This window comes from Lagopus muta, chromosome 1 (assembly GCF_023343835.1).
Source record: "Lagopus muta isolate bLagMut1 chromosome 1, bLagMut1 primary, whole genome shotgun sequence".
In the NCBI taxonomy this organism is placed as follows: domain Eukaryota; kingdom Metazoa; phylum Chordata; class Aves; order Galliformes; family Phasianidae; genus Lagopus; species Lagopus muta.
This window is the reverse complement of record NC_064433.1, coordinates 110,099,031-110,126,918: the sequence shown is the minus strand read 5'-3', so window position 1 is coordinate 110,126,918 and position 27,888 is coordinate 110,099,031. Positions and strand designations below refer to the sequence as shown.

Below are 27,888 nucleotides of genomic sequence, written 5' to 3'. Positions count from 1 at the left end.
GGGATACCACTGTTGCTTGGTGTCCTCCTGCCCATTGCTCCTGCTTAATATGGCACTGCTAAATAAATCATAGCGATTTTCTTAAGGCACATGAGTGTTCTTCCATTTGATCATGTCAGCAGTCAGGCTCACAACATCTCTCGAGGGAAAGTCTTTTTGTTACATCACTGCTACCATAACTCATACTTTTTTTGCTTAATACCTTAACTGTAGAGGACAGCCAGCCCTTCCGCAGCTAGAGTGCTGGTAGCTGCTGCCCAGTGACTGTTGTCAGACAGAACTGTGGTTACATGCATTTCCTGTTCTCAGGATATTACTTGGTTGTTTGAAACCTTCTGAAAGACCTCATGCAAGCAGGATTCCTGTTTAGAAGCTATATTATGTTTTCTGATATCACTGTCATCATTTGTATAAAATTCATCACTACTTGTAGATTTCACTGTGGATGGATAGTGATACAAGTGTAGCTTTAGACAGTGTTGGCTTTTTGACACTGAAAGCAAATAGTAACATTAGGATGTAAGTGTTGAAAATAGCACTTCTCAAATTGTAAAATAGTGTGCCAGTGGTCTGCCAGAGACAGAGCTGAGATTCAGACTTAATGAAGATGGGTAATAAATTAATTATTCAATTCATTACTAAGTCCTGAACAAAAATCACAATAGAATCCAACTATAATGCTGCATTTTGCTTCTGATCTTATTGAAACCACTTTCATTTTAGAGAGAAAATCATCAATCAGAGTTTTCTTGAGAACTAGGAGTGCTTCAGAGTTCTAGGTGACAGTGGCTGTTCCAGTGTGTTTTGGGAAGAAGAGCAAGTTGGAGCTAGAAGCCTACCTGTTTGGTGAATGATGCAGCAGAAAGCAGACTCCTTTCTCCTGCCCATTTGAATGCTGATGGGGATGTCTTTGGGAGAAAAATGCTGTGAACAGTTACTTGGAGCACTTTTAGAAAACTTGAGAAGGTAGTTGAACGTAACAAAACCTTTAAAAATACCCTTTGCTGATGTAACTGCTCTGATTTCTGAATGCTGAATGCCTGCTTTACTTGTCGCATGTTATTTGTAGCTCTTGAGATCAGAAAGCTGTTTGCTTATTTGGTACCGTGCTTTGGGTGGCAGCACATGCTGGGCATGAGATATCTGAAGGTATTTGTAAAGGGATATCCAGTCTTTTTTTTTTCTTTTTTCTCTATTTAAGCGGGTTTTTTTTTGACTTAATAGAAAGTTAGGAATAGCTGTTCAATTTTTGCTTCAAGAACTTTTTATTTTCTACATAAAGTTTTGGAAGCCTATCACAGAATGTGTGATGCTACCGACTTTCTGTGAATGTTCTTACTTTTTACGCCATCACTTTTCTTTTTTGGGAGTTGCCAAATGAAAACTTGTCTTCAAGTCTAGGAGAAATTTATTATACAAATGGGTTTTGAAGGGTGGTTACCTTTGTGTACAGAAATGTAGTTTGTATGAGGATGGGAAGCTTGAGTTATATTTAGCTGAAATTAAAGTACCTGCAGTGTTAGTACCCATCTTGCTAGAGTAATGCCAAAATGAAAAAACAAACTAGGTGAGCTTAGTTCTTAATAAACTAGATATATCTGCTAGAAATTGCATTCCTTCGTTAACTGAAAATATTGAATCCCACATGTATTTATATCTGAGGCTGGCCAGATTTCAAATATTATCTGTAGTTTTGGGTCTGTAGCTACACTCTGCGCTTTCAGAAAATGTGGTTGCCTCCTTTCTGGATTATTTGAATCTTAAGATGTTAGATCATTCTTCCCCAGGCTTTCCCAAATACTCTCATCCAAAAGATCCTCAAGGGCATAAGTCCCTTGTTTCAGTTTAGCTCTTTATAGTAAGTAATTGGTATTGGTCTGTTGCACTCATAGAAACTGTTTTCAGAAATCCTATGCAGAGTCTTCTAGAGAGAACACAAAATACACAGGTTTACATGAGAATTTCCAGCTGTTTACAAAGCCTATCTCATCTTGTTGCAGGCAGTTATGACATAGATCTTGTTATATTTATGAAATCTCACAGTCTTAATAGTGAAACTGTTCCTTTGCCTTTACTGTTGCTATGTAAATGACAAGAAAATCCTAATTTTCTAGTTCTCAGAATCCTTTTTTAATTTTCAGTTTGAATTCATACTCGTTAGTTTGTCAGCACTGCTGCTAGGCTGAAATAGCTCTTCTCTTTCTCAGATGTTGGTACTTGTAGAAAAGAGTTGTGCTAGTTTTGGATTTGTTAACCTAAGTAACTTGAGCTGTTTTGGCTTCCTTTTTCAAGAGAGAAACGTCTTTCCTCTTATCTTTGCATCTGGATGTATTTATATTTTTTTAACATGGAGAAATTACATAGAATGCTGTAGGTCAGAGCTGCCAAGGTGTTGTTAATATTTCTGCCTTTACATGGGGTTGTTCCCCATCTCTTGTACTAGGAGAGCAGCAACTGAAGCTACGAGGAAGCGAATTCAACAAATGGAAGACAGTTGCTTGCAGTTAATCTGTGGAACTAGTTGTGACAGTGTGTTGTTAATGTTAAATGATTTAACACGGCTTAAGAAGTAGTGGAACAAATTAGTGGGAGGAAAATCAATTAATACCTGTGCTCAGGAAGTTTCGGAACTAATTTATGCTCCACAGTCTGTGAAAGTATTAATAAAATGCTGTTATATGCAACATTTTTCCTTTTGTTTCTCTTTCAAGAATGTGTGTTCATGGGAAGGCTGTGCTCGCCTTTTCTTATGTTTTAATTCTGTTGAAATGAATCTGGAGACAGGACGGTAGGCTGGGCACACTACTGGTCAGACTTAACACAGTGACCTCATTTTATCACTGTCAGGAAATTTATCATCTGTTGATTTTAGAATTGTGTATGCTTTCTTTCATCTGTCTTATGTTGGCAGCATATACTCATTTTGCTTTGTTGCATTAAATCCAATAATTAACATACTTGACTTGTCAAAGTAGTTTTAACAAGCTTTCTGAGGAGTACATGGTCTTCTGTGGATGTATAAAGTACTGCTGCATGCCTCCTAGTTTTTCCTTTGCAAAATGCAGCTGTGGCATTCTCATAAGTGTATTTTCAAGTTGTACCATCCTCACCTCATTTATAGTTGACAGACCAAAAGTAATACTGTAAATTCAGTCCGAAGCCAATATGGTGTCTCTGCAAACATGAAGATATTGATAGCTGCCACCAATCAGTGTACTTCAGAGGTAAAATTCTGTGATACTGTGTTGTATTTCGTGTTTCCTGGACACGATAAAATACCTGTGAAAGTGGATTTTAAGTAGAGTTGCATCTGATCCACAGAAAAAATGAAAGCATTTTGGACTCTATATGAAACAAAGCACAGGAAACTGTTTCAGAAACTGTCGTCTCAAATCCCATTCCATTACTACACAGAATGAATAAACTTTGACAAATGTACTTAGGCCTGCTGCACCTTGTGGTCTCATATGCAGCAGCTTGGCTGTACTGTTAATATTAGGGCAGTAAGGAGAATGTGGTTGAGGTTCTGCTCCTTTTAATTTACCTGAGCATGAGAGGACCTAGCATCAAGTGGGCTACCAAATCTTTACAGCTGGGAGCGGGCAAATAAAATGAACAGGAGCTGTCAAATTTTAACAGTACTTCATTTTAATATTTCACAAATACTTTCAGTTTAAGTGTCTAGCAAAAAAGAAAAAAGGTTTCTTAAATTTTTTCTTGTTCTACATACCATAAATTAAGAATCAGTTCTGTATGGCTTGCCTTTGAAGAGGGCAATAAAAATTTGGAATCTTATACCTGCAGCTTGTAATTTGTGAATGTGTTTTCCCTTTTCTCTGCTCTGATTCTAGGAGTATTTGTCACCTTCTTTTGAGGCTCAGTGTCTCTGACTCACACTTTCTCTTCAGACCTGGGCCTCCCTGTCTCCTGCTGTCAAAGACTTTACAGAGTTCTTTCACCTGCTTGGCTCATGGAAGGGATGGACCCAGAGTTAAGAAGGCAGCTCTCCTGGTTGCCCCCACCATCGCTGTTGCTGCTTGGCCCTGATTGCTCCAGCCAGGAGAGCAGCTTCTTCTCCATTTATTCAGTGCTAATTGGCCAAGAGGCTGAGAACAGTTGTAGCTTTTCCATGCACTGCAGAACTGCAGAGGCTTCACTAGTTAGCAGTTTTTTGCCCCTGTGAGTCACATTCATAACATAGTGTAGCCACGTGCGCCTCCTAAGATGCCAGTTCTCCACCTGTCACCTATAGACAACGTAAATAATTTCTTGCATGTGCACGTGTTAGTCACGTTCTCAAACCTGGGTGTGAAGATTACACAACGTACTGTTGCTTGCATAAGGTTGGCCATAGGTGTCCTGAGTGGTAGTTTTTGCTTTATTTAGATAAAGCTGTTACTTCAGACAACTATGCAAAATGAGTCTTTTGTCTACAGTTGATGTCCTTAAGTGAAGGAACTAAAAAAGACTGACACTTGGGACTGACTTGCATGTTATCCTTTGCCCTTTATTTTAACTTGAGAGTTATAATTCTGATTTGATGTATTTTAAACTTTTTGAATGTTCTCAGACTCTGTAACCTTTATTTTTCATTCTCCCTACACATTCATAGCAGAGGGCTAATTACTTGTTCTTTGAGTGACTGGCACGATTGAAGTGATCCATGGAGAAGTGATGTATAACAGGAAGACTGCTGCTGCCAGGTGGAGTAGGAATGAGGTGATAGGCAGTGCAGAAAGTGGTGATGTTCAGTTCTGCTGTGAGCAAATGGTGGACTATCTGCTTCTCTTCCCTGTCATTGCTCTAATGTTTTATCTCACTGCCCCTCACGTGTTCTCCCTTACGCACTTCTGCTATCCTGTATTCTGCCTGAGCTTTCTTTTGCCGCTTCTTCGGTTGTGCTCAGCATGCTCTTTAGAGTTTTACTCTGTGCTGGTTATTGTCATGCTTGGTTTGTAAATACTTGTTTGGTTTTACTCTTTTCCACGTTACCTGTCTAGGGGACAACTCCTTCACAAATTGTTTTAACTGGGATTTTTTTTTACAGTATATGGTGACTTTTAGCTTTTTAATAAAGGCAGTTTTAAATGTGTGCACCTTTCTGCATATCCAGGGTAGATGTCATACTCTTACAATGATTATGTGTTCCATTCCTCGGGTCAAATACTTGAAAAAGTCTAGTCTTCCATGTGGTGGACCTTTTCTTCAATTGAGGAGTGTTGTTAACTGCAGTTCTCACCAGTGTGTTTTCTGACAAAGATCATCTGTGCTCAGGCCAGTGAGTCCTTCACTGAGTAGCTTTATGCCCTGGGTCACATATTGGTGGTTTTGCAGTCTCAATCTGCTTGCATTTTGGAAACTAATTGATGAAGGTCTTTCTGAGATTTGTTGCAGTAACATGTACTTGAAATAAATGATGTCTGCCACTGTGAACAATGATGGAATTGGTTCTTCTCCAACTAAAGGCCTGAGTCATCACAGCTTCAGTTGAAGAGTCAGCTGCTTAACTTACCAAACACCTCACCTTTTGTGGAGTAAATCCAGTTGAATACAGTACATCCATCAAGAGGAGACATGTATCAATAGATGTTTGAAATACATGTTGTTGACTTCTGTCATTTCATTTTAAATGCAAACCCTACAGTAATGTTAGGAGATCTTCAAAGGTATTTGACGAACAAATGATATAAGCACACTGGTTTATGAGTGGTAGTAATAGCTTGTGAACTTCCTGACATTAAATGCCAAACTGTGCATCTGTTCTTTTGGAATACTTTGTCCTGTTTCCAATCTCTGATGATGGAGCTCACATTTCTGTGGGTTTATGAAATGCTTTGCAGTAGTTAGATTATCACTCAGAGAATTTTGAATTTTCTCCCCAGTTCTGAGAGACAAGTGGTTTTGGTGCTCAGGATGCTGAAAGTCAGTGTAGATACAATGCACCGTAAATGCCAAAGTAAACCTTGGGTTTCTGTACAGCAGAATTCTACTTGCCTTGTGCATATATATATAGATATATATATATATATAATATAGAAAGATATTGAGGCCCTGGAACGTGTTCAAAGGAGGGCAACAAAGCTGGTGAGGGGTCTGGAACACAGGCCATATGAGGAGAGGCTGAAGGAGCTGGGAATGTTCAGCCTGGAGAAGAGGAGGCTCAGGGGAGACCTCATTGCTCTCTGTAACTTCCTGAAGGGAGGTTGTAATGAGCTGGGGGTCGGCCTCTTCTCTCGTGTCATTAGTGATAGGACCAGAGGGAATGGCTTCAAGCTACGGCAGGGGAGATTCAGGCTGGACATGAGGAAGTATTACTTTTCAGAAAGGGTGGTCAGGCACTGGAATGGATGCCCAGGGAGGTAGTGGAGTCACCGAGCCTGGGGGTGTTCAAGGAAAGACTGGATGTTGTGTTGAGGGACATGGTTTAGTGGGAGCTATTGGGAATAGGTGGATGGTTGGACTGGGTGATCTTTTAGGTCTTTTCCAACCTTGGTGATTCTATGATTCTATTCGTATATTTTTTTTTTAAATCTACAAATAGCTAATAATCAGCTTCTAAAAATACCTGTTTGCCATGCAGGTTGGGACTGGCAAATATACTAAAAACAATACGAGCAGTAAACTGTGTATAAGCTCCAGTAAATAATTTTATTTTTTTGGAGAACCTTAGCTGGTTCAGAGAATTGGATATATGTTAGGATAAATTTATAAAAAAAAACACCTATAGTTGATGGTTGTCTGAGGTTTAAGTTTTTGTCTCCTAGTATTTTTTTTTTTAAAGTTAGATTTATCTACTGAAGAGTTAGATGTAACTGACCGTGGAAGAGCACTCAAAGACAAGGAATTCTGTATATAGTTTGAACTGGTGGCTTCTTGACCACAAGTACTGGAGTATTATGCATTGAGTTGTCCAGGTTAAGTTCAATAGAAAGGGGACATTGTACCTTACGCAGCTGGACATGATAGAAAAGAGAATTTGCAAATAATTGTTGGAAAAAATAGTGGTGTGATGGAGTTGATTAGAAATTACAACACAGGCTAAATTTATTAGCATTCAGCCAAAGTGGATAGTGAGATGGCCTCTAATTCCTCAGGGCTTTTCTCTAATGAATTGCATTCCTCTTTGTCCACTTACATACATATGTGTGTGTGCATATGTATGTATATATGTAATTAATCACAAAATCCGCCTTGTCTTCACAGCATTACACTCTGCTTGTGAGTTGGGAAACTTTCGGTAGAATTGAGTTCCCTATGTATAACTAAGAGCTCAGCCTTTGTTGTTCATCTTCACTTCTACTATAAATCGTTGTGGTGACTTCTGGCCGAGAAGTGAGGAAGTTGTCTCTGCAATCAGATATTTAAGGCACATGCTGAGTACTGGCCACTGTAGTTGAAATCTTTGCTTTAATTTGGAGAAAATCCCGAATTTTAGTCTTTCATATCCTAGCTGAATGGTCATACTGAATGTTTGTAATTTTTTGGGGGGAGCGAGGAGTGAAAAGGAATTTCTGAGATTTTTTTTTTTTTCCTATACATATGTTTTTGTATGTTGGCCTTTTTAATCTATTGCCAGTAGAATTCTGAGCTGCTGTGGTTACTAAGAGCGGTATCCTTTAGAACAGCCTTTGCTTTCTTACTTAATAGCATCTCTAGAAGCACACGGATACGTGGAGAAGCAAAGTGAATGTTGATACATGCATGTTTTTTCACTCAGTCTTGGTCAATATCCATCTCTTGATCAGCAGATCAGGTAGGGTTGGGGAAACACGTTCCAGAAGGAGCTCTTATATCCAAGTTCAGCTGAAAGTTAATGAAAGCAGTGTCAGTTGACAGCCAGTATGGCTAGTTACCCCACAGTTAGTGAATTCTTTGGGATGTGTTGCCTGTGAAGATGCCGTACAAAGCTAACAACGCCATTCTTCTCAGAGGACTGTGTTGGCAAGTTCCTGAGAAATACTTGAGTGTATTGTCATCACCCTGGAATCTGTGTGAGCGCTCCCCCCACACTCGCTATCGCTGTGTTGTACAGGCAGGCCGTATTTCTTTCCTTGAATGTGGCTCACTAGCCTTGCTGTTGAGTAGTGGTGCTGCTGGTTACTTGTGTGACTGCATCGGGAGGATTGTATTCCTCTCATTTCCTCACTGTAATTGTCCTTGCTTCGGAATACCACGTGAAAGTGGGAAAGCTTTGGGATAAGGCCGGGAATTTGCATGCGTTAACTATGAAGGGCTTCAGCTCTTAATGGGAATTACTGTGGTGCTGTTCAAGGGCACTGGGCATAAAGTCCTTGCCCAAAATATTTTTGTATGCAAGCTATTTTTCATGCACATTTGATTATATTCCGGTGTTGCTGGCTTTAAGGTTGAATGGGTTTCCCATTGTCTAAGCATAATTAATCAGCCAGCGGAGGAGTATATATGAGTGGCGGTGGAAAAGGTACATTGTGTGATACCCTTGTTTGAGATTGCAGTGATGAGACAGAAGATGTTTGTGGGGAGCCGTTCTTAGTATGATAGCTATGTCAATTTGAAAGGTGCCAGCATTCTGAGAATCCTGGAAATAACATTCCAGTATTTGAAAATGTTCCTTCCCTTTACAGAATTTTTGTCCTTTGTGTCTTACAGTACGTGTTACCAAATTAGTATCTCCTGTGATGCTGAAAATTTCATACTTCCTACCTATTAACATTCTTCATACAGAGCTTCATCTCCATCTGTTTTAAAAGAAATCTTCTTTTCCTTGTATTTTCATACATAAGTATGAAAATATTTCATACTTATTTCATATTTCATACCAGTAATATTTATTTCTGAAAGTTGAACCACCTCTACTACTAAATCCTTTTGGGCCTGAAATTCTAACTGTGCAATTTTAACAGCATTTGGTGGAGTTTTTTAATAGTTTATAGTTGTTGCTCCCCCGTATTACTTTGCATTTAGAAAACAGCACTGACAAATTCTGTTCAATTTGAAGCCAAATATTTTCACGTGTGTTACATCAGAATCTTGGTAGAAAATTTCTTCTGCATATGTGTATTTTTTATATTTTTAATACTGTCATTACTTTTTTTTTTTCCTCCAAGCTGCTTTATTCATTTCTTTCTTTTCTGCTTTTGTTCATGGTAGCTGATAGTTACTGTTGCATTTCCCAAGACTTAACCACCAGATCAGTTTTTTTGCATGAATAACAGCTGAAATCTTCACTTTTTTTTCCTTAAGCAAAGCAGGCAGTTACTTTTTTTTTCCCCTCCTCCTCCCCCTGCCATGTAGATTTAATTGTATTTCCAACATTTTATTTATACAGTGAAACTAGTAACACAGACATCTAATTTAGTTGAAGTAATAATGTAAAATGGTACTAAAGTCTATACAGGAAAATTTATCCTCCCGGATACAACCAATGTAAGATTTTCAGAAAGAATAAGTTAGTCCATCAGAGTTAACTGTCTAAATGTTTGGAAGGATGATGCCCGTGCCCCTCAGTTGTGCTGTGCTGTTTGGTGTAGTTAAGAATTGCTAGCATACAATCAGATAAAGTAGTTTAAAAGTTTGTGTAGTAAAATAATTAATTAGCTTTAGAGCAATTGCTAAATTAAGGTGCTAAATCTTACTCAAAAGATAGTTATTATGGAAACTATATTATTATGGTAATTATATTTAAAAATCTGCCTATATGCTGATAAAAATCAGCCATTTGAATTGCCTACAGAAAATCTAGTGCTTGCTTAAATAAAATTGAGAATCCATGCATCAGTAAAAAAAAAAAGTAGAATGCAGGATTTGGAGCGATGAAATTCCATACGATACTTGTCATATCTCTTGGGTTTCCAGATCATGAAATGTTTTCCAAGGACAGAGTAGAGAACATTCTGTTCAGTGGTTGTTGAAAATCTGTTTTAATTTCCTGTCCAGTGTGTGTGTACATTCATACATACATATATTTATATATTTGCAAGAATTTTTGTAAATACAGTGGAATGAAATGGATTTGGATCTTGAAGTTTATCCTGAACATCAACTCCAGTCAGTAATTTTTCATCAAAATGCACTTTTATTATGGACAGTGTCAGCTGCAAACCAGCAAGCTTCCTGTGTTTCTGTAAGAAGCCTTCATTATGGAGTTTATGCTGGTGACAGGAAGGACTCAGAATCTTAGCATTAGTACCAAGTGTTCTTGATTCAGTGATGGCACCTTTGTGTTTTTGTTTTTCTCCACCCCCTGCTAAAATGTCACTCTTCTGCATTTGTCATTTGAATGTATGCTTGCTTGTTCATAAGCTTCTCTGCAATTCTGTGCTTTTAATGAATTATTGTCCACCACTTCTGATAAATGGTGATAAATGGCTTCAGGAAGAACTCTCTCGATTACTCCTGTCTCCTTTCTCCCTCAGACTGTAGAGCTGTTTTGGTGATGTTATTTTCTGCACTAGGTTTTTAAATTACTTTTTTAAAATTGTACTGTTTGTTTCTAATGGTGATAGTGTGCTGCTTTCACTCCAGTCTGCACAATGTTTTTTTGTTTGTGACATTCATCTTTCAAATAGTTTGTGTTAATTTTGACTTTATATTCAGCAGCCCTGACCTTAGTTCTGCTGCTTTGCTTCTTCAGCTTTCTCTTCTATATAAAACTGACAACAAGTATTTTTTTTTCTCTCAAATGATAGTTTACCATTGAAAAGCCACTGCAGCAGTGGTTCCATCGAGTTATGCTAACATGTAACTGCTTGTTCTTCTTTCTTGCTTGCAGTGTTTATTCTCATGTACAATTTTGTGGAGCAATAGTCAGGGGAAAATGAATTGCCTAAGCTGATGATACATCTGTAGAAAAATTGTGCATGGGGAGGATCAGTTTCCACTGCTGTAAACTGCTTACTGTCCCTGAGATGATAAGGACTTGAAATGATCTTAGTACTGTTAGTAGATCAGAGTTGACATTCAAATATATTATAGATATTTTTGCAAAAAACAATCAAAATTACCAAAGACCTCAGTAAGTAATTTTTCTCCTTGAAGCCTAGACTGATTTGGGCATGAGCATGTTTGTGCGCGGCATGCTGAGGTTAAAAGCTGTGCAGAGGTTGTTATATAATACAGCCTGCATTTGAAATACAAGGAGAGCTCACTTGTGTTAGGATGAGAGAGAAACTTTATTTATAACACAATATGAGCTTCGCAGTGAGTATATAAAGAAGTCCTGAAAGCTCTGTTGGGAGTTGATACTAAGCAAGTAAGGGAAGCTAAGAAAGAGTATTGTGCCATCCATATGGAAAAAGAGAGCCTTACTGAAGGATATGTTGAATTAATGTAGGTTACCTTTCATCAAATATGAATTGTATGCTTTTCTTTGTAGATGTATATGAAGTGTTCTTTTAAGTCATCTGTAGCCCAGGAGTTGGTGTTTATCTAGCCAGTTGCTGATAGGAGAAAAAGCAGTTGTAAAGGATTTGGGCCATTTTTCTCTTTGCTTGTGCTAAAGTAGCCTTGATCAGACTTGTGTTGCTGCTGAGCAGGAGCTAGAACTAAATCAAGAGGCTCTTAGGATGATATCTATCATCATTGTTGTTTGAAAATAACATGCATTTCAGTCAGTTGTGGCATGGAGAAAGGAATGGAAGAGCAGGCGTTGAAAGCATCTGCTTTTGATGCTGAAGGGGGGAGAATGGGCCTGGGATTGTACATGGACTTCTGCTTTCCTGCTCTGCAGGTGTCCCTTGGACTGGCTGGTCGGAGAGATTGTATAATTATCACTTCAGTATCCAGCACTATCTATATAATTATTTTCTTTTCTGGAAGAGTAAAATATCCCTTAGGAGCTAGTTAACATTTTATTTCTATGTTTAGTGTTCCATTTGTGAAGAGTGTGCTGGTGTCTCCTGTTTTTTTTTTTTTTTTTTTTTTTTCACCTGAAATTTCCTTCTTGCTTGCAGTTCTTGTTAGCTGCATGCAAAGCCAATATGTTCAGATCATTCAGAATACATTTAGAAAGAAGAAGCAACTGACTAGTTTTTTTAATGTACATTTACAACAGTGTTTTGTACTTTAATGTGTTCTTTAAGGCTCTAGGAACATCTCGGGGTTTGAATCTGGCATTTTACACTGTTGTCTGCTTTTTCTTGAACAGTTAATTTAGTTTTTGGCTTTCTGTGGTTCTGTCTTTGTCTTTTTCTATTTTGAGTGAAAATCTTCTGCGTCAGTGCATTCTTGCATTTTCATACCATTAATGTATTGAAAAATTAAAAATAAGTAGCTGTGTTTAGCCATATACTCCTGCTGCTTTCGTCTTGGTCAGTGATGCTTGCAAGAGTGAGGAAGAACATACATGCAATGGCCTGAGTTGAAAAGGACCTCAAAGATCATGTGGTTTCAACCCCCCTGCTGTGTGCAGGGTCACCAACCAGCAGACCAGGCTGCCCAGAGCCACATCCAGCCTGGCCTTGAATGCCTCCAGGGATGGGGCATCCACAGCCTCCTTGGGCAACCTGTTCCAGTGCGTCACCACCCTCTCAGTGAAAAACTTCCTCCTAAGACATTGTTTTCTTTATAAGCTGTTCAGAAAAGCTGTACTAAGTTTTTTCCCTTAAAAAATGTTCAATAGTGTTTGAATACAAATTATTACAACCAAAGTAGTAAAGTTTTTTGTTGTTGTTGTTTTGTAATAGATGAAACAGAGATAACATTCCCTATCTTCTCCTTGATGAAGTAGAACTGTAAGATGTTATCAGTGACTCCTGTGTATCATACCTCAAATTCTGGTCTTATCTGTTGGATTATTTGTTTTCTTACAGAATACTCCCAAATCTAGAGGCTTTTCTTCATGAAAAGGAATCATGTTCTTAATAGTCAAAGTAGGCATTTGCTTTATTGTGTTATTTTTTGTTCAGTGGGGGAAAAAAACCAGTACTCTGCAGAAATGTAATGAAAAGATCTCACAAAAGAAGGAAAAAGTGAATCCAGTTCCTTCCCCTTTGAAGTAATAAGTAGTGAGCATACAGGGATTTGGTAGTGGTGTGTTTTTTTTGGTGGTGGGATTTTTTTTGTTTTTTTGTAAAGTGCTAAGAATTTTTTTTTCTCTCCTAAACAATAGGAATGTTATGCAAGCATTTTCCTAGTTGATAAATACGTAGAAGTATGTGTTGTATCTAAATTGTATTTAATCTTGCCCTAGGAAATGATTGTTGAATTTGTGGAATCAGAATTTCCACAGTAACGGGCTCTGATGTCATAAAAGTTGTTTCATAACCATCTTGTTAGAAGTGTTGGCCATGTGTGTTGCTTAGGTTTGCTTTTAATCAGGCAGCTGGCATATCATGTGGGCATTATTGTTTATATATATCTATATATAAATATATATTATATTATATAAATTATATTATATAAAAATATATATATATTTTTTTTTTCCATCTCAAACCGTAGCTTCTTTTCCTGAAGCCATTCCTGAATTTGTTTCCTGCTTCTGCTCAGACAGCCATACTGCAAAGCAGCTGCAGGTGATGGTTTTGCCATGTTCTTAAATTCTTCAGGTTTCCCTTTTCTCTTCACGCAGCCTTGAACAAATGGAAGGAAGCATACAATGCTGTGTAGCAATCTTCCTTAGAATTTCACAGTCTTCCTCCCTCTTGTTAATCTGTCAAAACTAGCGGTCTTCAAGGCTGGTTTCATTGAGTATGCTTATTTCCTCCACATTGTATTGATTTATAACAATACTTAGGAATCTGGGTTTTGTTTTTATTTATCTTATTTACAACTTCTGCAGAATTCTCAGTGTGCCAGAATGATTTAAATTCATTGCACAAGTGGTGTCGTAGCTGACCTTTATAGTTACAGAGCCACTGAAATGAGATCTTTAGATTACTCATTCAAAAAAGCCATATGTGGGTGCATATAGTTGTGACCTCCCCATTTGAAAATGCTTTAATCTCTTGCTGAATCTGTTAATTCAGCTAACAAATAATTTATTATCTGTGCTGGTAGATACTTGTTATTTATAAAAAATGATTTCAGGTGGGTTTGATCAGCAAGAAGGTTTCTCAGCCAGGACTGAAATGGGTAAATCCATTTGTACGGGTGACTCCTCTTGGCTCAGGTGTTCCACAAGGGATGGAGAGCAAAGGGTGCTCTTGCTTTTGGTTTTTGTTTGATTTGGTGAGAATGTGCTAGAAGAAAGTTGAAAATTCATATGAAATAACCAGCCCCAATATGAGTGCTCTTAAGTGTAATTGTTTTCCTGGCAATGTTGCTTGTCGGTTAGAGATCAGCTGAGGCTGTGTGCTTGATGGCATAGCTAGATTGCTCCAGCAGTGAACTGTTATTCAAGAGGAAGTTGTGTTTCGTAGCTTTGGTGTTTTGTGCCTTTCCTTCTGCTGACAGCAGGGTCAGTAAGATGCTTGAGCTGTATTTTCAGAGCATGTTTTAAGACAGGACAAACCTGCCTCGCTGAGGGCTGGGCAGAGTTCTGTGAAAGGCACGGACACAGCTTTTGGTATCCCTACTTTATATAATGTTTCAGAAGCTTCTCGTGCATCTTCTAATGTGCGTTTATTTGAGAAGGGGCAGGGAGAGTGTTAAGGGTCCCTGGATGCCTAGTTGTTAAAATGTGTATGTTTATAATTTCCTTGAAGATGCTGTATGGAAAAATCCTGTTATATTTCTTCACAAAGTTAAATTCTCCTAAAATACCAGGAGTTAAAGAAATAAACTCTCTCCAAATTCTTCTCCAATAAATCTTGTATATTGACAGTTGTGGTAGTGGCTTCTTTATGCTCTGTGCAGTGACTGAATTATAAAGACAAAACGTTTGTTTCAGAAAATGTCAAAGTGTGAGTATTCTCTTCAGCGACTACCGCAGCTATGGCATATCGTCAGAAAATGGAAGTCCTATCTACAAATTGTAATTGTGACAGTAGCGTTAGAGGCAGCAGCAATAATTGTGTTAGATTTGCACAAATCCAGAGATAAGACCAAAAAGTGGGGAGAGAAATTGAGGCACAAAACCCCGAAGATTAAATATAACTGCAATTGCAGATGGTTCAGTGGATAAACCTGAATGCTGAGAATTGACTCAAACTAGTAATAATTTTAAGAAATTCAATTCAAGCTTGTATGCCTTGGTTTGGATTCTAGGGATAATTTTCTTTAGACTGAGAGTTGGCTGACTTCAGTAGGTATTTTTAGTGGTGGGAGTAAAATTAAAGGAGCAGTACCTCTGATGAATCGTCAACAAAATCAGTCTTTTTAGATCAGTTTGGTAAGGCAGAATTTGCAGCATTAGTGAAAAATATGAACCGGTGTTTTCTTAACTATTTGACAGTATTTCCTTTTCATGCTGTTGGAATTTCTCATTTTGAGTATTAATACAAGTTTTTAATGAAGTAAATCACAGATATGGTCGGAATGATTTACTAGTTGGACTACTGCAGGGATAGTTGGCGTGCTGCCTCTGCCTTCCTGCTGTCCCCCAGTTACTTACAGTTCTAATAAGATGACTTAAGTTGTCATTTCATGTTAAATATTACAGTCTCTTGATTGTGGTAGTATATTAAAGTCAAGCAGTTCATCACGGCAGCCATGAGTTGGTGGAAAGTTGGGATTAGCCAACTGGAGTTGGAATTCACTGGAATTCTGACAAGTTTTTGAGAGCTTTGAAGGTCTGTCGGTGCAGAGGACCTTCACTCACTTCATCCCACCCATTTAAGTTTGTTCAGCTTAATGGGTAGCATGTTCAAAATCAAGAAACTGATGGGAAGTTCAAGAAGTTGAAAGAATTTATCTTTTCCCAACCGGTCAGTGGGGTCATGAGGTAAGAGTAGGAGAGGTCAAAGATCATGACTGTTGTGGTGAATAGAAGGTAATAGTTTTATAAAAGTCTATCTTTGCTGGGCAGAACATATTTTGTGAGTGCTGCTTAGAAACTTGTAGGACCACTTCTCTCAAAATTCTATTCTGTTGGATTCAGGGTTTGTAACTTCAGTGATACTTAGTCTGAAATGACCATGTAGTAAATGGAAGGTAGTAAACAGTGCGTTTTACGACATGACAGCAGTATGTGAAGAGTCAGATCTTTGAAAACACATGCTAGACTACATGAATTGTCCAAAAAAACACGTTGAGGTGCTGTGTTGTTCAGTTTAGCAAAAACTTGTTAAATGCTTAGGATGATGAAAAGTGATTCCTTTAGGAATAAAAGTCAAAAGCAATGAGAATAAAATGACTGATTATTTTATTTTCAATGACTTTCAGGGTATGGAAATTTGTGTTTGGGAGAGCAAACGTTTCTGAAGTTGACAGATCTTCAGTTGCTTGTTTGCTGTTGGTGTGCATTAGAAGATTTGAATTTCTGAAACTGCTCTGTCTTAAATACTACATTTTATGTTTGATAAACAGTGCTAACTGCAAGTTATTTAGATGATGGGCTTCTTCCATTGGAGAGAAACAAGATGCGTTATTGCTCAGAAAATGTACTATTTGCTTTAGTTAAATACAAGATTTTGACAACCTTGTATTTCTTTTTCTCAGGCTGTTCGCTGCTATGAATCGCTAATTTTGAAAGCTGAAGGAAAGGTCGAGTCTGATTTCTTTTGTCAGTTAGGTCACTTCAACCTCTTATTGGAAGATTATCCAAAAGGTAAGGTGGTTTGTTTATTTACGTATCTATTTATTAGCATTTCCAATATTGGCTGATATAATAGAATACAAAACATTTGGGTAATTCACTGTTTTCATGGCTTGTACTATATTTCAAAGCCTGTAGCATAGTAAGACTGATGAAAAACACAGTTGTATTTTAACTTATTAGCTATTTCTAAATTGAATTCTAATTGGGGAAAGAAAACAAAAAAGCACAATACACTTCTGGTTCAGATATGAGTGTGAAGTTTATTTAGTTTATATAGTAGTGCCATACTGCTTGTTTCGTTTTTCTTGTCTACTACGTGACCATATAGAGTTGAACCTGTACCTTGAAAGGGTTCTTAATTGAGATGGGAAACTCAGAAACTTCAGAAGCTAACAGTTTCCAGAGTCACAGTTGTATAGAATGAGTGCCTTAGACTGGGTTTGTGCTTTCGTGTTTGTTTGCAGTCTCAGTAGATCATACAAGGCTGAAAAATGCTAATTGAAGAGAAAAAGATGGCATTTAATGTGTGTTTCATGTTCTGTTTTAAATACTGAGTGGGAGTATGGAACTGTGATTTTATTTGGGGTAGGTGTTGGTTTCTTAGGTCTATTTCATCAGGCTTTCCAATTATTAAGAAGTGTTTGGTTTTTTTAAGCCATTATTTCAGCCAGTGCTCATAGAAATTTATAAACGCTTGCTCTTCATTGCATGGGGGTCAGTAGGCTGCTTTTATGGTCGTGCTGATGATTGCAGAGTATAACCTGCTGTGTTGCTGACTGAGATGTAAGGGCAAGATCTTCAGGTTGTGCTATTGTGTGTTCATTCCAGGCTGCGTATCAGCTCAGTGTCTGATAGCTGCCAACCTTCCAGTGATTGTGGAGTGTTACAGAAGTGCATTGCATAATAAATTCAAAGTGTGAATAAGTTTTATTTCATTCTATTACTCTTAATTATTAAACATACTAACTGCAATTATGGTTAATTTTGTAAATGCTTGGGATCTGAGAAGTACAGGCAATTCAGACATGTTTAGATTGTACTGATAACATCCAATTTTAAAGTCCTGAGAAGTTCCAGAAGCATGAAATGCTGAAGCAGGGTGGTCTTCAGAACTGCAAGGTGTCTAGGATGGAATTAGCCTTGGATAAAGTTGTGGAGAAGATGATGAAGGATGTAATTACTTAAAAGCAGCATGACTAATGTTGTTCTGCTCATGAAGAAGTGAAATTACTTCTGACAGGTTCTTGGCAATACCAGGCAAAGTATTCCCAAGTAGGCCAACAGTCACATACAGGAAGAACAGAACTCAGCCAACTGGTGAAGGGCTCTCCAGCACTACAGCACTCACTGTTGGGAAGCAGCTTAGGTCCCTGAGATGCTCTCCCTTCAGTGCTGGCCCTTATATGAGCCCAGAGTGGCTCTACCCTGGATCCACCCCTTGTGGTCAGATGGGGAGCACCATGTGCACACAATGGCATGTGTTCCCTGGCCAGCGACACCCCTTCACCAGGTGTCCAGTCATCAGTTCAAGCCCTGACCTAACAGGTCCCTACAAACGTATATATATTTTTCCCTTGGAAGCCTATTCGTTTTATTAACTACCTTCAAATGTATGCACTTGTGCATATAGTGAAGGAGGGTATGTCTTTATTAAAGGCATAGCATCCTTTGTGTAAAAACATTGGCAATGTAGTTTGCACAAAGTAGATAAAAATTGTTAATTGATTGCAAAAGTAGAAAACGTGCTCAAGATGAAGCAGTTCTGGGTTGATAAAGGTCTGTTGAAAGCTTCGTGTTGTTTTCTTCTGATTAGATCTCTCACAAATATTTTGACAAATGTGGATCATTCAGTTAGATACAGCTCTGTGTGTGTTACTGTTTTTAAATTGCCAGCTATTTTGTGGCAACAAAGACCATCAATGGCTTCTGGGTAGGAGTTAGGACTTGTGAGATTCATGGCAGATTATTGCAGGTCATTATAGGAGGCAAAGACTGTCCCGTTGGCATTGTATAGAGAATATCAGTTAGGGACAGACAAACTTTGAATGTGGAATAAGTTGATGACAAATGTCTTGCTGAAGTCTGGGTAAATCTAGTATGTGTTTTTATTTCATTAATAGAAAACCCATCAAACCTGTTCTTTGAAAGTGCATTATGTTTTGGGTCATTTGTATCCACTGAAGTTCAGATTTAATATTCATTTTCAGTAAAAATAATAATACTAATCTTCAACAAAAGCTGTGAGTTTACATCAGATATTACTGGATGACATCCTTCTTCTCTTTATTGTATCTGAGGTCAGACTGCAACTTGTAGTCATGCCAAAATGCAGTGTATTTGAATTGCTGTTGTTAACGAAGAGGTTTTATTTGCAGCCATTGCAATTGAGTTGTCCTGTTGATTTTACTCAGCTGTTGTTAGGAGAAGGTGCTATAGGCAAGAAGGTGTCAACTGTTAGCAGATTTTGAAATACTGTGAGCTACTAGCTTGGGTTTTCAGACAGTGACAAGTAGGGCGGATTGATTCAGCTTAGCATATATGTTACAAGGTGGTTTGTGTGTCTGGCTTTTGTTTTTCTGATCATTGCTGGGGAGAACTGGCTTCAGGTGTACCTGAAACAAGAACATTAATTCCTCCAAGTGAAAACTTGTTCTTATTTACTTAATATTAAGATGATGTCTTCACTACCCAATAGGAAATTATTCACCAGTGCTTTGATCGTTTCAGAGGCTTCCATTGTTCCCTGGCTGTGTCTTAAGTGACATCACCCATCTGCTTGTTGCTTCTCTCTGTGTTCTGCTGGCACAGTTCAGTTTGCAGCTGTGTGGGGAACTGATCCAACTAAAAATAACCTAGCAGAAAAAAACGATGCGCTTGCCCCACAGTGTGGAAACTCAGCCTCAGGTTTTGCCTAAGGAGGCTAATGAGTAATGATGTAGGCTTCTGGACACAGCAGTATTGTACATCCAACTAAGACTGTCATATTTTTTTTGCTGCTTCATTCCTTGAGAGAGCTGGAATTTTACCAAAAGTAGGGTGTTTCTGGTCTTAGAGGAAACTGGTGCTGCATTAGTAGTTGGAGATGATTCCTTAAGGAGTGGTTTCCATAAGGAATAGAGTGTAGATGGTCATTTTAGAGGTTTTAATTCCAGTTGAAGGCTCTTTGAGTTCATGGACTCTGAAATCATCAATGTTTTCCTTGAGATTCCTTATTTTATGGAAGGTTCATCTATATTGGCTGTGTTCCTGCCTATTACATGGAGGACAGCTATCACTTGCACACGTGGAGCACGCTTTTTAGCATCAGCCATTAGATAATAGGGAAAAATGTGCAGTTATGCACATCATTGTTAGAAAAACACAGTAAACAATGCACTGAAATAATTGGTAGTGCTGCACTCAAGAGTGATCACGTTTTTGATGTGCTGTGCCAGTGTAGTTTGAATAATTGTTTATAGATACTGTCATTGTCAGAAGTACTAATAAAGAATATTCTAAGTAATTTTTATAACAATATTAATTAGTTCAAGAGCATTTTAATCGGCATGCAAAATACTTCCTACTAATTTATTGATAAACAGACTAAACCTGGAATTTAAACACTCCAACCATTCTTATGTATAGTTGTTGTAAGAATGATCCCCAGCTTCAACAATGTACCTGCATTTGTTTGTTCTTAGAGTTAAAGCTTTATAGGGAATTTGTATCTTGTTAATGTGTTAGACTTCCAGAACTTTTAAGAGACCATTTCATTGTGCTGTACTCTGAGGTAATTGAATAGTAAGCATGATTGTATGAGCATAAGAGAGCAGTTCCTGGCATAGGTGGAATGGTGCGGGTTGCTTCTGGGTTGGCTTTTGTTGAGTCCCAGAAGAACTAGGAAGCAGATTAAGTAGGATAGAATCTGACTGAACTGAGGAGGAAGTGTCAGTGTTTCAGTAAGTGAGTGTGTGTTTACAGGTTTTTTTTCTGTTGCTGTTTGTAATTATTAATAATAGTCTGAAAACAGGTTGCCTCTATTTAAAGCTGTTTATTTCATCTTCAGGATGCTGTCGTTAAATTTCAGGCAGTTTAAACTGCCACATGGAATTCCTGTAGAAAGTAGTAGGAATGTTCTCTGAAGCTTTTGAAACACAGTGCTCTTTATAAATAGTTTTTTGTTTCGTGTGTGTTTTGTTAGTGGTAGAAGATGCATATTACAGGATATAACTGGGCCATGTTTTTTGACTGAAAAATTTTCATTTTGGGCAGTGTTTGAAATAACAGTTGTTAAAAACCATTTTGTGGAATAAGTTGTTTGAAGGGTTCTGAGCTTCATGTGGTTCCACTGTGTTCTTTCATTGATACCATATTTTAAGAGCTTTTGTAGAGTAAATATGCTTAACTAGAACTGGGTAATTATCTAAAAGATTTCTGTAATAGCAAACTCCTTGTCATGATTAACTTGTGTCTTTAAAGTTTAGTAGTTCTTAGTTGCTTGTGCAGCAAACAGTTGGATATGTTCATAGTACAGTGGCATCCCACCAGTTTGGTGCAGCATTATATTTCCAGCTGCGAATGTTTATTTGTCAGTAACATTACTTTGAGGACTACTTGGTATTTTGTCTTTCGTGAATGTATTGCATTTGTGCGTCTGTATTCATTTTGTGTTAAAAGGAAGACATGCTGTAAACTTCTTTGATCGTGCGTGTTTTGGTACTTTCAGCAAAAATCTCTGAAGGAAGCAGAACAGTGCCTTCCCTGAGGCCTTGGAACAGAAGACCTGAGTTGCATTTCTCTGCTCAAACTTCCATATTTTCTTTCTTTTTCTTTTTTAAATTTAATAATTGACTCAACCTTAAGATTTCCTCAGCTTTTGATGTTTTCAATTCTGTAGCCTAGCAGTGTACTTCCTAAATTAAAATGCTGTTGTGGATAAATCTTTGTACAGTGTAATCAGCTGTTTCCATAATCTACAAATATCTCCCATGTGTTTAATGAACATTATTTTTTTGCTGGAAATGCTGTCCGATTTGAAGTAATGCCTGTACCCTATGTTTGTTTGTGCAGTTCTTCACCTAATTTTCTATCTTATTTTCACACCAAATAACCAAATTGTTTAAAAATTACTACTTCCACCAAAAAATATTTAAGAAAAGGGCTGCTGTTCATAGACAAATACAGATCCTTGGATTGTAGTTTTACCAGTGGATGGGGTTAGCACAAAGGTCAGACATCAAATTAAGGTAGTACGTTTATCGTAAGTTCAAAGCAGTGAGATAATAAGTGAAATGATACAGCAAGAATGAAACAGAACAAGGCAGTGCACTTAACCATTGCTACGGGGGTAGTGATAAATTAAGAAAGATACGTCACCAGTTGCCTTCATACTTTATCACAATCCAGATTTGTATTTGGTAGGGAGCGAGCCCTGGTTGCAACGAGGATTTGGAGAGCCTTTCCTGGCAGTTGGGGTCCTATGCAGTGCGTTCACTCATAGGTGAGCTCTCCAACTTTGCTACAAAAGGGTCCAGTTTTTATATTGTTGAATAAACAAGTTTACGTGACAATTAGGTGGAAACATCTGTTTTCATTCTTCCTTTTGGATTCCACCTCAAGCCTGGCCAGGGCTCAAGGGGGAACCAAGGAAGTTTGTAGACCTTGACACTCTGCTTCTAAACAAGGAAAGGTTAATGTGTTCTCATAAGTCTTTATCTGAGCTACATCTCTTGCTAATTAAATGTTTTGTCCAAGGTACATATTTGGCTAATGATCATACGTATTTTGCTAATGATCGGATACTGATGATACATAATGCTGGGTTGTGAGATTCATCTAGAGGTCAACCTTTTTTCCAGGCTTACTGTTCAGGCCTTAGTTATATCATAGAGTGGCTTGGACTGGAAAGGACCTCAAGGATTATCAGATGCCACCTCCCGTGCCACAAGCAGGATTGACAGCCACTGGATCAAGTAGTGGATCAGATTGCCTTGGGCTGCATCCAGCCTGGCCTTGAACATTTCCAGAGATCAGGCATCTACAACCTCTCTGGGCAGCCTGTTCTGGCACATCATCACTATCTCAGCAAAAAAAACTTCCCCCTGACATCTAATCTAAATCTTCCCTCCTTTAGTATCAAACCATTCCCCCTTGTCCTATCACTGTCTATCCATATAAAAAGTTGATTTCCCTCTGGTTTGTAATATGCCTTTAAATTTTAGAAGGCCATAATGAGGTCTCCCTGCAGACTTCTCTACAGACTGAACAAGCCTGATTCCTTCAACCTATCTTAATAGGAGAGCTACTCTCCGATAATTTTCATGGCCTTCCGGTGCACCCCCTCCAAAAGCTCCACGCCTTTCCTTCATTGGAGGCCCCAGACCTGAGTGGAATACTCCAAATGTGGCCTCCTAAGGACAGAGTAAAGGACAGTCACCCCCCTCACTCTGCTAGCCATTCTTTTGATGCAGCCCAGGATGCCTTTGGCCTTCCGGGCTGTAAGCGCATGCTGACTAATAAGTTTTTCATCAACCAGGACCCTATGTTCTTCTCAGTAGGGCTACTCTCAGGGTGTTCTTCCAGTCTGTATACATATGTGGAATTACGCTGACCCAAGTGCAAAACCTTGTACTTGTTTTGTTGAACCTCATTTGGTTCACATGGGCCCTCCTTTTGAGTTTATCCCTTTGCATGGCATCCCTTCCTTCTACAGGATCAGCTGTACCACTCAGTTTTGTGTCATCAGCAAACTTACTGAAAGTGCACTCAATCCCATCACTTGTGTTAATAACTGATGAAATTATTAAAGAGTATCGATCTCAAGATGAACACCTGGGGGACACCGCTTGTCACTGGCCTCCACCTGGACAGAGTCATTGACCACAGCCCTCTGGCTGTGACCTTCCAACCAATTCGTTATCCACCAAATAGTCTACTCTTGAAGTCTGCATCTCTCCAATGTAGAGATAAGGGTGTGGTGGGGAACCATGTCAAAGGCTTTGCTGAAGTCCAGCTAGATGATGTGAGTTGCCTTCCCTTTGTTCGCCAATGTTGTCACTCCATCACAGAAGGCCACTAGATTGGTTGGGCATGTCCTTCTCTTGGTGAAGCCATGCTGGCTGTCCTGGATCAGTGGCTCATCCCTCATGTGCATTAACATGTCTTCCAGGAGGATCTGTTCCATGATCTTCCCAGGCACAGAGGTGAGGCTCACCTGCCTGTAGTTCCCTGGCTCTTCCTTTTCTTTCTTTCTTCATCACTTGGGAGTGATGTTTCCCTTTTTTTCCAGTTGATGTTTCCCTGTTTTCCCAGGCTCTTCACCTGACAGCCATGACTTTTCAAATGTGATGAACAGCAGGTTCAGCAGCCACATCAGCCAGCTCCCTTAGTGCCCTCAGGTGCATGTCATCCAGCCCCATAGACATGTACGTGTTCAATCTAAGAAGGCTTAGCTTTTTGAAGTTTAGCCAGCCAAATATCTGTGCTGGTCACAATAGCCTTGCATGGTGCCACTAGATGGTGTCAGTATCTAGTTTGATGTAACCTTACTTTAGCACTAAAATATTAAAAACTGTTCGGTTTGCATCATCTTCAAAGGCCTCTTAATTTTGAGGTATTGTGAAGCATATCTGTTAGAGTGGACCACAGGAGAGGCATTCTTCTGTGACTGTATGATTTGTGATTGAATGTGCTAAAAATGGCTAGTAGAGGGATGTCTTCCAGGCAGTTTTTTGCTTCCCATTTTCACCTTACTTGCTTGTTCAGGTTACACATTTGGAGTCTGGGTATGTAGAGAGATGGGCTATCACAATGCTGAGATAATTATGTAATTTGTGAAGTTGTACAATTTTCTCATGCAATTAAGTAGATTAAAAAATCCTGAAACCACATGCACTGTAATTATGTAAAATCTATTTTGTATTCATTCTCAGTGTGAAATCTAGGAATCTTAAATAAGCATGAGTAAGAAAATAGTATCATCCTTGTCACGATTGTGAGATGTCCCTTGACCTTCATCCGTTGTACAAGAGAAAGCAAAGTCTGTGGGGAAAAAAATTGCATCTTTCTGTCGGTATGTGTAGATATTGCAGGGTGGATGGTTCTAGGTGGCTGTAAAAACCTTTTAACAAGATGCAGGCAATATAATGTAACTGTATGAACTCATGGAAGGCAAGCTTTGCACTGGGTGGCGGAGGTTTGAAAAAGAAATTCTGAAGCCAGCTTTGATTCTGGCACAGGAGATAAGGTTACTTACTGTCCAATATCTTTAATTCTCTGGGTATAAAGGCAGTGTTCTTTTCAGAGCTATTTTAGGCAAACACAGTTTTATTCTTGTAAAGCAATATAGATTATTTTCATCTGAAAAGCTGTTTATACCTTTAGGGCAAACAAAACCCATTATTCAGGGTAGGATCACAGAATCACGGAATGCCCTGGGTTGGAAGGGACCTCCAGGATCATGAATCTCCAACCCCCTGCCACATGCAGGGCCACCAACCTCCCCATTTAATACCAGACCAGGCTGCCAAGGGCCCCATCCAATCTGGCCTTGAACACCTCCAGGGTCGGGGCATCCACAACCTCTCTGGGCAGCCTGTGCCAGCACCTCACCACTCTCTCTGTAAAGAACTTCCCCCTAACATCCAAATGCTGTCTGCCACTCAGTGGGCTATAACGTTTACCAGAAGCTGAGCATAAGGATAATTTTTTAGGCAAGTATCATAAAATTGCTAGTTTTGGAGAGTGATGTTGTCCGGAAGAGCGCAAGTTAGAATTGATTTGGTAAGTAATTAAATGCTGGGTGGAAGGACCAAAATAGGTCCCCAAGAACCCCTTTTATAGTAACTATTGAGTTGCTTGTCCTGTATTGTTTGAGATGTTGAATACAGTTGATTTCAGCTTTTTGCTTGTAAGAGAATTTTCTGTGGGTGACAAGGTCATGTTATGAATGTGGTTGAGAATGAAGAAAAGGGTTTGGCACCCTGGGAAAAAGAAAAGTTTCTATATGTTTGGCCTCTAGCAGTTCCACAGGTATAATTTCAGTAGTGAACTTTCAGATTTGAAAAGCTCCTTGATAAGCTCATAATCAGAAGTTTGTCTGCAAAATTCTTCTTTGCTTAAATGTGATTTCAGGGTACTCATTATGATAATGTGTAGTCCTGGGTTACTTTAAATGGATTTTTAAGGCTAATTTCAGGTGGCATGTGGATGCTTAGATGCATAAGTTAACTTTCTCTGTTTCAGTAAATATTGATTCCTTTCAACTTTTTTCTCTGTATTTGTAGTTTTGTATTACTCCTGAAAATGATACTACTTGCAAAATCGATTTTATGTACAGATTTCTGATATTTTAATTTCTAATTTGTCTTTCATGTTATCCGCATGTTTGAAACGAGAATTCCCTCTCTTTTTAGAAGCGTGTAGATGATCTGGCTTACTCTCTCTGGAAGCCTTTAGAATATGGGCTAATCTAAAAAAGGATATCTTAACTGAGAATTTCAAAAACTTCATGAAAATGTAATTCTAAAAATGGGAGTTTACAGCAGAGTGGAAAGGAAGAGTGGTTCACAGAATTTTTTTCTGACAAAAATCAGCTTGCCTTGAATGATCAGTCTTGAATGAAAAACAATTGAGCAAATGACAATTTAATGTTATTTTCTAAATGCTACTAATATGACTCGTGACATAAGTTAGTATCTACTTGCTTTCTAAAAATCCAAGGTACTCCATACTACAGTTAGAATCATAGTACTGATGAAGAATAGACTGTGTCTCAGAAGGGGATTTACTCCAAATTCTTATTCGGATTCACTCTTGTCTTTTTATTCCTTCTTCATTAAGACTAAGTTTTATAACTCGGTGGATTTGCACTCATCGCGTACTGTTCAACACTTAATTTAAGGGGAAGTTGTTTATAGTGCCATAATATGGTTTTTAGATGTTGAAAATTTGGTTTCTATTTGTTCTATTGAGTCTAGACTCAGTGTAATGTCTGCACATCACTGATTCAGCACTGGGAGCGGAAAGTGTGATGGGCTTCAAGGTCATGTTTTACTGCTTTAGAACCAGCAGGTAGTTTCAGCTTTATTTCACAATTTGGTTTTAAGCCTCCATTTATATGGAAGATTCTTGTTAGGATTGTGCTCGATTAGGGATGGTTCACATAGGTTCTGGGGGAAAAAACAACACAGTTAAATCCTTTTCAGTTTTTCTGTCTGTTCATCTGTTCTTAGCAGCAAAGCTTGTGTGTCCGTGCAGTAGTTGTTTAATGTAGCTGTAAACAGAGCTGAAATAAACTTTGACAGGTAACTAAGTTGAGCACTTGTTCAATTCTGAAATTGTGCTTAGATAACAGTTCCTAGTTGTCTAACTTACTTGAGGAGAAAAGGGACATCTTAGCAGATGTAGGGTATCCCTCTGGGGTTTATTGTTGTTAGCATTTCCAGCACAATACTGAGAATTCTTTTATTTCATTTTCAAGAAGCTAAGTGCGGTAGCTGGTAGCAGCTCAATGCTGTCACCCCAGAAGGAAAGGATGGTAGCTTCCTAGGTATGACCAGCAATTAATAATGGATCAGAAACAGTTATGAACTGAGAAAGAGGAGGAACTATCACACAATATCCTGAGCTGGAACTGACCCATAAGGATGATCAAGCTCAGCTCCTGGCTCCGCACTGAGCCACCCAAATTCAAACCCTATGTCTGAGAACACTGTCCAGGTGCTCCTTGAACTCTGACACTGGTGGCCGTGCCCACAGCCCTGTGCAGCCCGTTCCATGCCCACCGCCCACTGGTGCAAACCCTTTCCCTACCACCCAGCTGCCCCTCCCCTGATCCAGCTTTAAGGATGAATCCCTAGAACAGCTTACTGAAGCCAGAAATAGGATTGGGTACTACAGGCACTTCAAAGGAGGACTGTCTTGTGTTCTTTTATTCTTTATAAGAATAATGTGATTTTTAGAATGAATGTCTTGCCTCCTAAATATGTGTATACAAAATATGCTTCAGCAGGCCATGCTTTCACATACCTGCTTTTAATTATAGCATGAGGCAGGAACAGTAAAACAGTCATTTCAACTGTTACAGTGGGAAGTTGCTGAATTTTACTGAAGTGTGGAATAGGTAGTAGAGAAAATAATTTGCAAACATCAGGACTAAGGATAACTGGTACGGTATCATGGTGCAAGGATTTTATTTATTTATTTTAAATCCAGGATCTTTTCTCCACGTTAATTGGAGGAGCTGGTACTTCTTTGGGCAAGTTGCCTTACAGCAGTGGCTTTAGTGGATT

The 27,888-nt window shown here is 38.6% G+C and overlaps 1 protein-coding gene across 10 annotated transcripts in view; it reads left to right on the top strand.

Moving 5' to 3' along the window:
* KDM6A (lysine demethylase 6A) overlaps window positions 1–27,888 on the top strand; it is a 148,872-nt gene that overhangs the window by 16,212 nt on the left and 104,772 nt on the right. For all 10 annotated transcript variants that reach the window (XM_048955736.1, XM_048955747.1, XM_048955699.1 and 7 more), the window contains exon 3: window positions 16,519–16,627. In XM_048955736.1, the coding sequence (XP_048811693.1) occupies window positions 16,519–16,627 (109 nt within the window). The remainder of the gene's footprint in view (window positions 1–16,518; window positions 16,628–27,888) is intronic.